This window comes from Somniosus microcephalus, chromosome 23 (assembly GCF_052327205.1).
Source record: "Somniosus microcephalus isolate GS21.2 chromosome 23, FLI_Smic_1.0, whole genome shotgun sequence".
Classification (NCBI taxonomy): domain Eukaryota; kingdom Metazoa; phylum Chordata; class Chondrichthyes; order Squaliformes; family Somniosidae; genus Somniosus; species Somniosus microcephalus.
Window position 1 is genome coordinate 26595075 of NC_141009.1, and position 16103 is coordinate 26611177.

The window sequence follows — 16103 nt, forward strand, 5'->3', positions numbered from 1 at the left end:
ACTCGCAGCCTCCAAGTGATAAGTGACCTCCCTATTCTTCCTACCAAAATGTAATACCTCACATTTATTTGTGTTGAACTTCATTTGCCAATTATTTGCTCATTCTGCAAGTTTATTAATGTCCTCCTGTAATTTGTTGCAGTCACCCTCAGCATTGACTACCCCCCCAATTTGATATCATCCGCAAATTTAGAAATTGTTTTTGATTCCGAAGTCTAAATCGTTAATGTAAATTGTGAACAGCAGAGGTCCCAGCACTGATCCTTGTGGAACACCACTACCCACCTTCTGCCACTGTAAATAGCTACCCTTTACTCCTAATCTCTGCTTTCTGTCTTGAAGCCAGCTAGCAATCTGTTCTGCTACTTGTCCCCTGACTCCGCATTCTCTGACCTTATTCATTAGTCTATTATGGGGTACCATATTGAAGGCCTTTTGAAAATCTAGATAAATTACATCTACTGCATTACCATTGTCTATTCTCTGTTACCTCTTCAAAAAATTCAATAGGTTGGTCAAGCAAGATTTTACCTTTTGAAATTCATGCGAACTAGTCATTATTATACTTTTTGTTTCTAAATGTTCTTCTATTCTCTCCTTTAGTAGGGATTCCATTATTTTTCCTACCATCGATGTTAAGCTGACTGGTCTATAATTCCCTGGACATGTTCTATTCCCCTTCTTAAATATAGGTATTATATTTGCTGTCTGCCAGTCCTCTGGCACTACACCTTTTTCTAATGAATTATTAAATATGTGTAGTAATGCCTCTGTTATCTCTTCCCTAGATTCTTTTAAAATGCGTGGATGCAATCCATCCGGACCAGGGTTTTTATCCTCTTTTGAGTTTGATTAGTTTATTTAATATATCCCCTTTTTTTATTTTAAATGCACTTATCACATTACTCATATCATCCAATGTCATGTCCACCTATTCTATCTCCCTGGTAAATACCGAAACAAAATAATTTAATATTTCTGTCATCTCCCTATGGTATGTCAATACCTGTGGTATTGTCCTGTCTATCCCTTCATGGCCCTATTCCCATCCAAACCTTTTTTTTATTGATGTGCCTTTAAAATATTTTACTATTTTGTTTTATCTTCCATGATAATTTAATTTCATAGTTCCTCTTTGCCTTCCTAATTGTTTTTTTTTACTTCTCTCCTAATCCCTTCATATTCTCTCTTATCATGCACTCCTCTGCTGTGTATGTACTTCTCAATTGTTGTCTTATGTCTTTATTCATCAATGGAGTCTCATTAGTGTTTAGTTTGTTCTTTCCTTTTAGCGGAATATATTTTTCCTGCACTCTCTTCAACGCCGTTTTAAATGTTTCCCATTGTCGTTCTACATCGTTGCCCATCTTATCTTTCCAAGTTCCATTCTCAGCCCCTCAAAATCAGCTTTTCTTCAATCTATTAACCTGTTTTTTGTCATACTTATGTCCTTCTCTATTATCATCTTAAAGTGTATTATATTATGGTCACTATTGCCTATATATTCCCCTACTTTTACTTCTCTTATCTGCTCTGGCTCATTCCCCATAACTAGATCCAATAGCGAATTCTCCCTTATTGGGCTTTTTACATATTGGGTTAGAAAGGAGTCCTGTAGACATTATAGGAACTCCATTCCCTTATCCCCTTTACCTACCTCTTCTGTCCAATTAATATCAGGGTAGTTGAAATCCCCCATGATTATTATTCTATGTTTTTTACTCATTTCTCTAATTTGTTTGTACATTTCTTCCTCCACCTCCCTTCCACTATTAGGTGGGCTGTAGATTACGCCTATTATTATCTTTTATCGCTATCCATATGGATTCTATTTTTGTCTTGCTGATATCTACGTCCCTTTTTTCCACTGCCATTGTTATCCCTAATATGTACAGCTACTCCACCTCCCCCTTTCCCCCTCTATCTTTTCTAAATATGTTATACCCTGCAATGTTTAATTTTCAGTCCTGATTTTTCTGTAGCCATGTCTCAGTGATCTCTACTATGTCTGATTCCTCCCAATGCATGATTGCCTCCAGCTCCCCATTTTATTACGGACACTGTGTGCATTGCTGTACAGACAGTTTAAGTCATTTTTAATAGGATTTCCTCTTATTTTATGTTTAACCATCTTTTTAGACTTCTGTTCTATAACTTTATTTGCCCCCTTGCCATCAATGTCCTCCCTTACTTTATTCTTTCCTATGCTCACTTTTCCTGCTTTGTTTATATTTAGGCTGCTTATGTTTCTTGTAGATTCCTCCCCCACTTCTTACTAGTTTAAAGCCTTTGCCACCTCCCTATTTACCCTTTCCGCTAGGACACGAGTCCCATCCTGGTTCAGGTGGAGTCTGTCCCATGGTGCCAGTGTCCCATGAAAAGGAACCCCTCTTTCCCACACCAGCCCTTTAGCCACGTGTTAATTCTCCTGATCTGTCTGCTTCTATGCCAATTTGTTGTTTGGGCAATAATCCAGAGATTATTACCCTAGAGCTCCTGCTTTTTAAGGCGAGCAGGTAAGGGTCAGGCAAGGGGTTAATACATACGAACATAGGAGCAGGAGTAGGCCACTCGGCCCATCAAGCCTGCTCCGCCATTCAATAAGATCATGGCTGATCTGATTACTCCACATTCCTGCCTACCCCCAATAACTTTTCACCCCCTTGCTTACCAAGAATCTATCTACCTCTGCCTTAAAAATATTCAAAGACTCTACTTCCACCGCCCTCTGAGGAAGAGAGTTCCAAAGACTCTCGACCCTCTGAGAAAAAAATTCTCCTCATCTCTGTCTTAAATGGGCGACCCCTTATTTTTAAACAGTGACCCCTAGTTCTAGATTCTCTCACAAGAGGAAACATCCTCTCCACATCCACCCTGTCCAGACCCCTCAGGATCTTATATGTTTCAATCAAGTCACCTCTTACTCTTCTAAGCTCCAGCAGATACAAGCCTAGCCTGTCCAACCTTTCCTCATAAGACAACCCGCCCATTCCAGGTATTAGTCTAGTAAACCTTCTCTGAACTGCTTCCAGCGTATTTACATCCTTCCTTAAATAAGGAGACCAATACTGTACACAGTACTCCAGATGTGGTCTCACCAATGCCCTGTATAACTGAAGCATAACCTCCCTACTTTTGTATTCAATTCCCCTCGCAATAAACAATAACATTCTATTAGCTTTCCTAATTACTTGCTGTACCTGCATAGTAACCTTTTGTGATTCTTGCACTAGGACACCCAGATCCCTCTGCATCTCAGAGCTCTGCAATTTCTCACCATTTAGATAATATGCTTCTTTTTTATTCTTCCTGCCAAAATGGACAACTTCACATTTTCCCACATTATACTCCATTTGCCAGATCTTTGCCCACTCACTTAACCTATCTATATCCCTTTGTAGCCTCCTCATGTCCTCTTCACAATTTACTTTTCTATCTTTGTGTCATCAGCAAATTTAGCAACCATACCTTCAGTTCCTTCATCCAAGTCATTTATATAAATTGTAAAAAGTTGAGGCCCCAGCACTGATCCCTGTGGCACACCACTCGTTACATCTTGCCAATCAGAAAATGACCCATTTATGCCTACTCTCTGTTTCCTGTTAGCTAGCCAATCTTCTATCCATCCATGCCAATATGTTGCCCCCTACACCATGAGCTGTATAGCACCCAGCTCCACCCTGCCATATTCCCATTCGCCTATATTTTAATAACGGCATATCATCGCAGCGATGAAGCGAGAGTTTCATGAATAACATGTAAATCGGGGTCCTATGGTGCAATTAGGACCTGATATTATCTTAACTGCAGCTACACGGGAAACACGAAAGTCGGCATTATCACCCAGGGGGACCCTGGTGAGATTGGATCGGCACTGTTCAGTATGCCAGATGTAAAGCTGCAACATTCTCGGGCGCTTTTTCAGTTCATTGTGGGCTGTGACCTTGTAGTTAGTGTTGTGCTTTTGTGGAATTGAAGGACTTTTTGCTAAGAAGTCAGAAAAACTAGCAGCACTCTGTTGGAGTGAGGAGGGGGAGGAAGAAGCAGGAGCGTCAGGAGGGCCTCCTAGCAGACAGCAGCTATGGGGACATGTGCAGAGTATACAGACCAAGGATCGGATTCCTTGACCTGTCTGAGAAGCAGTGCATCAGGAGGCTGAGATTGTCAAGGCAGGTAGCCTCTGCAGCCTCCTGGAAGAAGACTTGCTGCTGCTGGACCGGGGAGCCATATCATGCCAGTGGCAGTGAAAGTAACCTCAACTTTTACACCACTGGAACCTTCCAGGTTGCCATGGGGAACCTCTCGAGGGCCATCAGTCAGCCACCCACAAGTGCATCAGGTAGGTTACAAATGCTCGATTTGCCAAGGACAGCCGAAACATTTCATTTGGAACTGATGACAGCAGTCAGACCAAGACAGCCTTGGGTTTCGCAGCTGTAGCTGGCTTTCCACAAGTGCAGGGTGCGACTGACTGCACACATGTAGTCATCAAGGCACCTTGTGACTAGCCAGGATCTTTTGTTAACCAGAAGGGCTTCCACTCAATATATGTATAGCTTGTATGTATTCACAAGAAGGGGTTCATGCAAGTATGTGCCTGCTATCCAGGAAGGTGCCATGATGCCTTCATTTTAAGGCAATCCAATATCCCCCCACAATATTCCAATCTGGGAGCAATCTTAAAGGATCTCTGCTTGGGAACAAGGGATACCCCCTTCTACCATGGCTGATGACACCCCTTCAAAACTCCACCACTCCAGAGAAAAACAGATATACAGCAGGCACATCACCACAAGGTGAGTCATTGAGCAGGCTATCAGGATGCTTCAGTTAAGGTTCAGGTGCCTTGCTAGGACTAGGGGGCTCCCTGCAATATTTGCCAGCCAGAGCATCAAGAATCATTGTGGTAGGCTGCGTCCTCCATAACAGAGCTCAACAGAGAGGACTGGTGGTGCAGGAGGAAGAAGGCCAGCATGATTTATTATCTGATGAGAGGAGGGTGAAAAGCACGTTGGAAGACACGAAGAAGAGCATGAGGAACATCTTGTGGCCCGAGATGCAAGGGATCCAATGATAGCTCATTTAGTGCTTCATTTAGACACACCTTTCTCCTCCCAGTCTTTTGTGACCAGACCCCCTTGCACTAACAGTCCTGCAACCTTCACAGCATAGTTTATGAAGACTCTATTTCATCACCTTAAAATCATTAAACCAACTGCCACATCAAGGACATAATGACAAGGCAGACACCAGAATTTGCCCTGAAAACATTATGTACAACAAAGTGATAAAAGTTTAAAAGGTTTTAATGTGCACAAGAAATTAAACACCCGTGTCAATCCTCAGTGCTCTTTTTAATAGATGGTTTCCTAGGTCTACCACTTCTATGAGGTGTAACCCCAGTGGCTTGAGCAGAGCTGGTGGAAGACTGATGTGAATCTACTTAAGATGCTCAGGGCCAAGGACCTCCGAGTGTTGGAGCCTGTGAGGGCCTGATTACAGACTGCTGCTCCTTGACACAAGGGCACAATCTGGTTCAGCTGGATTTCAGACACCATGTCGGGCACTGTTTGAGGGAGTAGCGACGGAGGAGACATGCTGACATCCTGAGAGAGGTTGACACATACTACCCCCATATCACTAACCTTCCTCCCATGGGGCTGTGCTTCATCCATCCTACTGGTTTACGGGAGAGCAGACTGGAGAAGATGTCACGCTTTGGACGCCCGATCTACTCCATCCACCAGCCTCTCTAAGGTGGAACAGCCTTTTAAGACTCTATCAAGTTTGAAAAGGCTGGTGACTCCTGTTGTGAGGGCCCAGCTGCAGTGTTCCTGGAGGTGGCCACACGCTCCAGGGTAGATTGCAGTGGAAAACCCCAGCAATAGCACCCCACACATGGTGGAAGTGGATGTCTCCATCCTCCCTGCCAGTGGAGAACGTGCCTGGCAAGGCTGCCAATACCTCACACATTTGTTGTGCCTCCAGTATTTTCCTTTTCAAGGCTGAACCCCAGAGCTCTGCACCTCTGTCCGGCTGAGCAGACCTTGGAGAGGACGGCACCCTTCTTAGCTGTCCCTGCCACCACTATCTGCTCCTGCTCACATGCTGTGAGACTGATCAGATGCCGGACCATCTACCTCACTAACAAGCCCACTCGATATGCCAGTCTCTGTGCTGGTGATTGCAATTGATGCAGCGTTTGACGGTATGTCCTCAGGAGGGATGAGTTCCTCTGAGGAGCCTTCTTCCTCTGTAGGCAACGGGTCGTGTTCTTCATGTAAAGGACCTGGAGGAGAGAAGAATGGGTGAAGAGTTAGTAATGGTAATAAAAAATGTAAATTAGCACATGAAACACTTCACCATACTGGTTGAGGTGTTGAAGTTGACTGAAGGTACAGTTGGTTGTGGGAAATGAAGGGGTTTAAGGTTAAATGAGTCATTCTGCTCAGTCGAGCTGCCAACCTCACCATCGCCAATGTTTGCCTATGTTACATAGGCCGCTTATCTCCACCGCCTCCATCTCCGCTGGGGTCACATTCGCGTGGTCCTTCACTGGTCCTGGCTCTCTCCCTACTTTGTGCACTCTCCATCTGCAAAAAGGGTAGGACAGTGTTATGAGTGGCTAGTTAGGATGTGTGCTTCTTCTGGATGTAGTGCATAAGGTGAAGAGAAAAATCAGGAAGCGGTTATGGGAGTGGGGATGTTTGCAGTAAGTGGTTACAGTGTGAATTGAGAATGTTTGCCAGGAGGGGCAGGTTGAGAAACTTAGAGGTTAGATAAGGATGGCATTAGTGGCAGCAGTGAAAAGAGGAAGCAGGAGTATTTTTTAGGTGTGAGGAAGATAGGTGGTACAGTGTGCCTTTGTGATTGTTGGTGAAGGTTAGTATGAATAGTGTCTGTGGGACAAGAGGGAGTAAAGCAGGTGTATTGCAAGAGATGGGTAAAGAAGAACCTTTACTGACCGTTCCTGACCGAGTGAGGTCATTAAATTGTTTTCGATGCTGGATCCAGGTCCTCAGCGTCAGACTCCTGCAGCTGACTTCCTGTGCCACCTCAACCCAGGCCTTCTTAGTGGCAGCACCAGGTTTCTGTTTCCCACTTGATGGGAATAACACATCTCTTCTGACCCTCACTGCAGCTAGCATCATCTCCAGGGAGGCATTGGACAATCTGGGGACCACCATACCTCTTTTAGCAGCCATATAGAGACTTTCCACCAGTGATTTACGATTCCTCAGATTTGAGCCCTGACTGTATGCAGCCTCCCTTGAAGAGGTGCACTGACGCTGGAAATAGTGGCCAGGACTCCCACTGGAAATTACGTGATGTGAGCGGGACACCCACAGATGCGTCAACTATCTTACCAACAGAAGACTTACCGGAAACCCAGAAGACTTATGGAAATGCGGCCTGGCCATTAAAATCAGCCAGATTGCCACGTCTCCCGAACTTACAGGCCCATCGCCCACTTCTGTCATTGCACGCTCTGTTCCCGTTCCCCATTTAAAATCGGGCCACATGCATCGGACAGATTAATTTATTTAGTCACACCTGATTAATCTGATAAAAGCAAGTAAATACCCAACAGAAATTGTCTGCAACTGTATACAAATAGATTTAACATACGTAACCATGCAGAATGTTTGACCAAAAACTTCAAAAATGTTATTTGCCATTTAAACTGGTCTTGAGTATCAGAACGGAAATATACTCTGTCTTCAACAACAAAACTGATCACATACATGCAATCAATTGAACATTGTCCTCAACACATACATCACTGCCTATACACTATAGAACAGTATCTTACACTCTGATTTGCATCTTGTTTTTGATCACGTTACTGGATTCAATGAATCAAAGTGTATAGGTTTTGTTTATAATTTGGAATCTAACAAAACTGGTCCGATTAACATTGTGACTGCATTTTGTCATAATTAAATGCAGCATCAAAGGTCATATTAAATCAGTCAATCTATGTATGCCATATTGGTGCTGCTGTAATTAACAAGGGATGATTCAGATATGGGACCCCCACTCACCAGCAACTATTGAACACTGAATGCCCGGGCTTAACAGGTGTCCCTTGCATCAAGTGTTTAGCTGCTGCAAATGCAGGAAATATATTGGCAGATGTATTTCCCTCATTTACATTTCTTTTACATAAGCACTCCCAGAGGCTGTAGGCACTGCTGCTGGTGGTAATTTATATGTGGTAGTTCAAAATGTAACAATTAGAATTCACAATATGTAGATCAATGAGATATGTTTGAACTTTGACACTCATTCAATTTTGTTTGAGATATTTCAATGCATTAGTAAGCATTATGCAAATATAGGGTTACTACTTCAACAGGAAGTTTGTTTTTAATCTAGGCTTTTAAGCTGGACTTTCAAAACTAAATATCTTTGTCTATACAATCTGTAAAGGTGTCTTTTCCTGTATGGGCAGCACAATTTTCCATTTGTACCAATGTGGTGTACCACCAAATGTATAAGCAGTGGATGCATATCCTCAATATATACCATAATAAAATGTAATAGAAGAGATACTTCCAGTAATAGAATATCATGTAGAAAATAAAACATTGTTATAAACGTGGAATACGCTCATCAGTGAGTTTAAAAAGTTACCCTGGTGAGCAAGGTTAAAGAAAGCTATCATCATGGCAAGTACAGTACAATATGTACCTATGTCCCATGATGAATTATTTCAGTGCAAAGTTAACAAGGCCATAAAAAAGCTAACAAAACACTGGCGTTCATTTCTAGAGGGATAGAAGTGAAAAGCAGCAAAGTTATGTTAAACTTGTATAGATGTTAGACCACACTTGGAGCACTGTGAACAGTTCTGGTATCCATATTATAAAAAAGAAAAACATGCACTGGAGAAGATGCAAAAAAGATTACTAGAATAATCCCAGAACTGAGAGGTTATACCCATCAGGAAAGATTGAACAGGCTAGGGCTCTTTTCTGTAGAAAAGATAAGACTGAAGGGTGACCTGATAGAGGTCCTTAAGATAATGAAAGGGTTTGATTGGGTAGACATAGAGATGTTTCCACTTGTGGGGGAGACCAGAACTAGGGGCCATAAATATAAGATAGTCACTAATAAATTCAATATGAAATTCAGTAGAAACTTCTTTACCCAGAGAATGGTTAGAATGTGGAACTTGCTACCAGAAAGAATAGTTAAGGCGAATAGCATAGATGCATTTATGGGGACGCTAGATAAACACATGAGAGAGAATAGAATAGAAGGATATGGTGATGGGGTTAGATGATGAAGGGTGGGATGAGGCTTGGGTGGAGCATAAGCACCAGCATCAACCTGTTGGGCCGAATGGCCTGTTTCTGTGCTGTAAATATTATGTAATGCTGAGGGAGTGCTGCACTGTCGGAGATGTCATCTTTTGAATGAGACGTTAAAGTGAGGCTTTGTCTGTCCTGTCAGATGGACATAAAAGATCCCATGGCAGTATTCGAAGAGCAGGGGAGTACGCTCAGCTTCCAGACCCACATTTCCAACCAACATTACTAAAACAGATTATCTGGTCATTTATCCTATTAAAGTTTGTGGGAACTAGCTGTTTGCAAGTTAGCTGCTGTATTACCTACATTACAACAGTGACTACACTTAAAGTACTTAATTGGCTGTGAAGCACTTTGGGACATTCTGGGGGCATGAAGGGCATGATATAAATACAAGTTCTTCTTTTATTTGCAAAAAATACTTGTCTAATATAACATAATAGGATTTACCATGCAGTTGTGAACTCCTCTTCTTGAATGTCATGGGTAGGCAGGTAAAGGTGAAGTGTTTCACGGACATTTACTTCAGTCTGCTGAAATTCTGAATCAAGGGACCCAGATGAAGCAGCTGTTTCACAGGGTGTCTCCACTACGACAACGTCTTTCCTTGAAAGATGGTCTTCAGCATCATTGTTAGTAATTATATTATCTTCGCCTATTAAAAATTGAACCAAAATATCAATTTTGGTCTACACTCATAGAACTATAGATTCTTCCTTCATGTAGGAAAAGAGGATGAAGGATTATATTAGACATCCAAGCGGGAGTTGTGCTGTAAACCATTGGCGATCAAACAGGAAGTATCTAATTCATTAGTTCTACCTATTCCGTCATAATAAATGAGGCTGATTTCTAGATCTGCATTTTCAGGACTACCCCATTCAGATTTCAAGAGTTGAGGGTCGTCAATCCTAGAGTATGTTTTTTCAATTGGTGAAAAGAGTCAATTTCCAAATGGTCATCATAGGAACAGGAGTGCATTCAGCCCCTCAAGTCTGTTCCACCATTCAAGCAGATTATGGCTGATTTGTACACACCTCCATTCACTGCCTTTGATCCATATTCCCCGACACCATTACCTAATAATCTGTCGATCTCCAGCTTGAAAATTTTAGTTCACCCAGCATCCACAGCCTTTTGGGGGTGAGAATTTCACACTTTCACTATCTTTTGTGTATCAAATTGCTTCCTGATTTCACTCCTGAATGAAGTGCTAATTTGAAGATTGTGCCCCCTTATTCTATAATGCTCCACCCAACACCTAAATTATAGCACCCCTCAACTTTCTAAACTCAAGGGAATACAAACCAAATTTATGCAACCCGACTTCATAATTTGACCCTTTAAGCCCTGCTATCATTCTGGTAAACCTGCGCACTACCCCCTCCAAGGCCAGTATATTCTCTCTAAGGTGCAGTGCCCAGAACTGAACTCAATATTCCAGATGTACCATTTTTTCCAACTTCTTAGTAGTTTATTTCCAATTTTCTCCTCTCCTGAAGGCATGTCTTGCTGTGATAGTGTTGCAGGTGCTGTCAGCTCTCTGGTATCTTGCTCTAGTGGCCATTCTTCATATGTGAGACTATATAGTGAATGTCAACAGGCTATTAAATCATGAGACGTATCAGTTAAGCCTGATTTAGTCCTCACCCAATGGCCACATGTCCACTTTCCAGCTGGGGTCACTGGATAGCAAACAGGAACAGAAACTGTGGCGTTACCACCAATATTCCCTTTAAGCCACAGAGTACCTGCGCAGCTGGCTCACTGGCTTTTAAATGGAAAAACCGCACATATGCGAAATTTTGAATGGGCTGTGCAGCCCGTTAAAGGGGCCACGGGGCCCAAAAAAAATTAAAGGGAACATTGGTTACCACTGCCACTCACTGATGGGGAGGGTGAACACTTCTCCTAGCAGAACATAGGAAAGTACTTCTAATTGGGTTGTTCTCTCACATGCGTGGAATAAATTCTACATTTCCTAATCATGAGCTAACCAGTGTATCTCGTGCTATTTGGGCAACATTTTGCCTTTTGCATTATTACTAAAACAAACCTATTGTATTAAATGTAATCTACACCTTGAAGTCAAGGAATTTATTGTTCAGATTCATCTGATCAAAACAACTTTTAAATGTGGTTAAATTAAAGTAAGTAGATAGAACTAATGAACAGATTTTCTGGAATTTGATTAAAAAAGATATCAAAACTATCCATCTCTGAACAGCAATTGTTTGATATTTAATGGCTTTATTTTTGGTCAGCTTTGATACATCTTCTGTTTGCAATGTTTGATCAAGGAACATGTCTGAGGATCTGTACACTTTCAATGATGTCACTGTATATAGGAAATCCTGTTACTACTCTTGTTATACTGTATGTTGAAATACTGGTTGAATGGTCTCTCTGGTGCAGTCAGAGTACCATCCATAGCACTAGTACCGTTTAAGATATTAGCCAAAGAAAATGGAAAAATATCATTCTGAACTGACTGGAATGGGATTGCTTACATGATATGACAGGAATAAATGTTTCTCCATAACTTATTTATCAATTTGACATTTTTAAATATTCTTAATGGGATTTTTTAGTAAGTAAAATTTATTTTTCCATAATACTATAAATACACAGATGATTATTTCTGTTACACTAGTAAACAGTGAAAGCAGTCATATTTATTCAATTATCAGATAATGGAAAATGTTTTTTTTAAATCTTTTTGGGGTGACTCATATTTTCTTTCTCCTCTGCCATTTTTTTTCTTCCTTTCTCTCGAGGAGTTCACTCCTTGCTGGGGTATAATTCTGTGGATACGCACATGGCCATTATTCAAATGAGAGCATAGACCGTGTGTACCAGCAATTATTCGGTCACAGGGGTATCACACTACAGACTGATCCTGTCCTGACATGATAGCCAGCAAGATAGCAATCATGGGTGTAACGCTTGATTGACTTTCCACTCCCTAACATGGGGTACTGGAGACAATTGTTGTACTTCAATGTTACCATAGATCTGCCAACTCGCTGAAACCTGGGATCTTCTTGGTCTGTCTGGCTCAGGTGATCACTGTGTAAATTCACTGAGTTGTCAGGAGAGCCTAGGGTGATTTTAATACTCAAGGATGAGGGATGTAAAGTGTTTCCACTACTTAGACTGAGTGTCAGCAACAAGTACTCCAAAATCAATTATATTAAAGGATTTACACCAAATATAACAAACTTTGAGGATTATAATGACAATACTGGACTAAAATATTTATGTTTTGTCAAATAGTACTGCAAAGGCTGGAGTGTTCTGTAGTTTCAAAATAAAAAGCAATGATAAAATTCAGCATTAGAAAATATACATCATATTTTGAAAGTGAAAATTGAAATGTTGAACAGAAGGGGTTGGTTGTTTTATAGCATATTGCAAAAGTAGAAGATGGTACAGAAATCATTTTTGAATGTAACTCAGTTGAGAAGGTTTTACTGACAAAAATAAGTTGCTGTAATGCACTGTTGCTAGAATATTCTAGTATTAGTAACATTCACGTTTATTTTACAACATTCGAGCCCAGCTTGTGTGAAATACCATTTAACCACACCCAGAGCTAGTGTAAATGGTATGGGATGGGGAAACGTTTAATATGAAATGACAACATGAATGATTGTGGAGACAGAAATAACGTCCAACAGGAAGTGACTATAAGCCGGTAATTTATTTGTGAGATCACTTGACCTACACCTTGAGAATGAAGCTCATGCAACTTCGAACAGTCAAAAAATCTATATAGTGTATGGTTTGAGGTGTTTTTAAATGTTTATGTGCCAACATCAGCGGCAGATGCAAAGAGCTAATAAGCACCTTGTTATTGATGATATTCACCTTAAAGCATCAATAACTGTGACATGACTACTGCAAATGCAACTGAGAAATAAGTTGCAGTTGATTACTAGGAAATCCTATGGTCACATGTTCAGGGCCATTGAATAAAATCTGTTTTGTTTTCACTCACCTTTTAAATTTAGACACAAATTAATTCACTTCAACAAATTTTTGAATGATTATACATACTCGTAAGATTCTGTTCATCAAGAATCTGCTGAATAAGTTTTTCAAGTTCATCGTCTAAACTTTCAACATTGAATCCCTTGATTTGTGATTCATTCTTTATGAATGTAGGGCTATGGCATGGAGATGCTCTGCTGCTTGTTCTCTTCACAAGGTCACACTTTGTTCCATAAGCTGCATTTGGAAGTTGGGGGAGGAAGAGAACAAAACCAAGAGAAGAAAAACTGTTAAATGTTTATTATCAGGGTAAAGCACATAGACTGGCCCACAGTGTAAATACTAATTGGAGGAAGCCACTGCTGACTGTTAGGGTACCACGTTTTTGTTCTTTTTCCTCCTAGCTCATGTGCATTATTAGAAAAAATAATTGATATTTTGTAATATGCGAGACATTCAGAATAGCAATTTTCATACACTAAACTCTTGAAATTTATGGCAGACAGCTTCACTAACCTATCATATCCATTCAAGGGACTTAAGTCTGGATTGGGCTTGAGCCTTTCTGAACAGGAACTGAGCATTGTGCTACCAGAACCACTGGGTAGGGAATTCAGCATTTAGTTCAATATATAGCTTAACAAAAATTTTAACCAAATCATAATTTCCTTTCCACTTGGTAACCAAACATTCATTTGGCATATAAATTTAAAATGAATGTTCCACTGGTAGTATTACCTGTAATGCATAGCATTCTGTTCTCATCTGATATTTTGGCTCTTGGATTTGATCTGAAAGGAGATCTTCGAATTTCTGTTGTTGTAGGCCTACTTGGCGTAGTTTGGTTCTTTAATGATGCAGGAATGGAAGTTGTATTTCCCCTTATAATTAAAATAAATAGGTAAAACTTGTTCATCAGTTTTTAAAAATCATATATTAACCTCCAATGGGGACACATTTTTCTCCCTCCTCAGTTGATTGGATAAGGTGGCTTGCTTCCATGCAGCCAACAATGCCACTCTTTACTAGGTACCAGAAGCTGCCTGACAGTAACCTGATAATTTCTCCCCTTCCGAGTTTAATTTTTCCCTGTGACAATACATCTAGGGCTAGGATTTCCCAGGGCCGTGGAGGCGTGTGGGGTGTTAAAAATCGCGAAATCGGGGGCACGAACCCATCTCGCCCCCAACCCGCCTCCATGCCCGTTTCCCAGGAGGCGGGTACCTGACTTGTGCTGGGAGCCGTCTCCCCGAGGCGGGAAGGGGATTAGTGCCAATTAACTGCCTGTTAACAGGTAGTTAACAGGCAGTCTTTAGCCTAATCCCTATTTTTATCCCTGAAGTGTGGGCTGCCCGACGGCTCCAAACCACGCCAAGTTAGCGAGGCGGACTGAAGGACTTGGAGGGTTCGAGATGTCCGGTGTTCAGGTGAGTGATGGGTGCATGAGTGCAGAGGTAAGTGTGTTTGGTGTGTGTAAAGTGTTTAAATAAGTTTTACTTACCTTTACTTACTAATGCAGGCTTCCTTCCTTCAGGTCTCGGGAGTCCCTCATCTCACCGGCACAGAAAGCAGAATGGCCGTGAGCTGTCAAAAGTTGCAGCATTCTACTTCCTGTTCTGGAGAGATTTCTAAATCAGCCTGAGAGGAAGGAATTAACTTAGTGTACAGATTGTCAGTGTTTGACAGCTTCAAAGAGCTGTCAAATGCTGATATTTCATCTGTCAAAAGCTCTTGACAGATGAAATGTCAATCTGTGACGTCACCTGTTGCTGGGTGGCCCTTAATTGGCCTGCTGAGCCCGCTCAACAAGGTCAATCAAGGGAAAATCGAGTGGGGTAACCACAACTCGATGGAGGCGGGACTACAACCCCAAAAGTGGGAGTCTCGCCTCCATTGATAAAATCCAGCCCCTAGTCTCCACTCAGTTTTTGATTTCATGCACAGAGCCTCAATCCTGGTTCACTTCGACGGCGGTTCCTCTTATCAAGATTGATGATTTTTTTTTTTACATTTCTTGATTTAGATTTGACTGCACATATTTCCATGTTTTATTCACTTCATTTAAAGTAGAAGGAAACTTGACAAGTAAGTACCATCAAAAATTAGTAGTATTAACAAATACTTGACAGAAAATAGAGCATACTGCCATGCTGGCAACTCACAGTATTGGTTCCATGAAGGTGCAGCCACCACTGTGGCAAAGCACAACCCTCCCAGCAAAAGCATGGTTAAAACACATAGGGGACTTGTACCAATTGGAGCTCAGAAAATAGCAAGCAATATGGGTCCTTTTTAGGAAGCCTACACAATGCAAGCCCTCGCCTCCTCTTCCATCTATAGCTAGACTATCACCCAGGAAAAGCAGACCAACAATGCAAACGTCAAACAAGTTAGTAGAAGTCACCCCCCGCCCTAAAGTCTAACAAAGGATAATGCGTACATGGACAAGTGCTTTTGCAGGGTCACATTTCTTTAATCTGTGTTTACTAATCATTGATATATACTTTTCCTGCATACTTAGTAATTGGGTCACTGTTAACCCCAAGTCAATCTGTTTAAGCTTTTTCCTCATTGCCCTGAAATTGTACACCTGAGTATTAGTTTGCGCTATCGGTTTACCTGAGATTATAGTAAATTTAATCATATTATCAGTGCTATCCCCTAGGGATGTCATTACTTCCATTACCAGGTCAAGCTGTGAGTTACCTCTCATGGCATCTCCAACACACTGGGTCAGAAACCAGTCATGCATTAGATTAACCAGGTCCTATTCTAGACTGCTTAGGCATTTTT

The 16103-nt window shown here is 41.3% G+C and overlaps 1 protein-coding gene across 3 annotated transcripts in view; it reads right to left on the bottom strand.

Annotated features, from left to right (window-relative positions):
- LOC147101755 (uncharacterized) overlaps positions 1-16103 on the bottom strand; it is a 37377-nt gene that overhangs the window by 12662 nt on the left and 8612 nt on the right. For all 3 annotated transcript variants that reach the window (XM_085965654.1, XM_085965656.1, XM_085965655.1), the window contains 3 exons: positions 14049-14191; positions 13377-13547; positions 9768-9972 (listed from right to left, as the gene is read on the bottom strand). In XM_085965654.1, coding sequence (XP_085821780.1) covers positions 9768-9972; positions 13377-13547; positions 14049-14191 — 519 coding nt within the window. The remainder of the gene's footprint in view (positions 1-9767; positions 9973-13376; positions 13548-14048; positions 14192-16103) is intronic.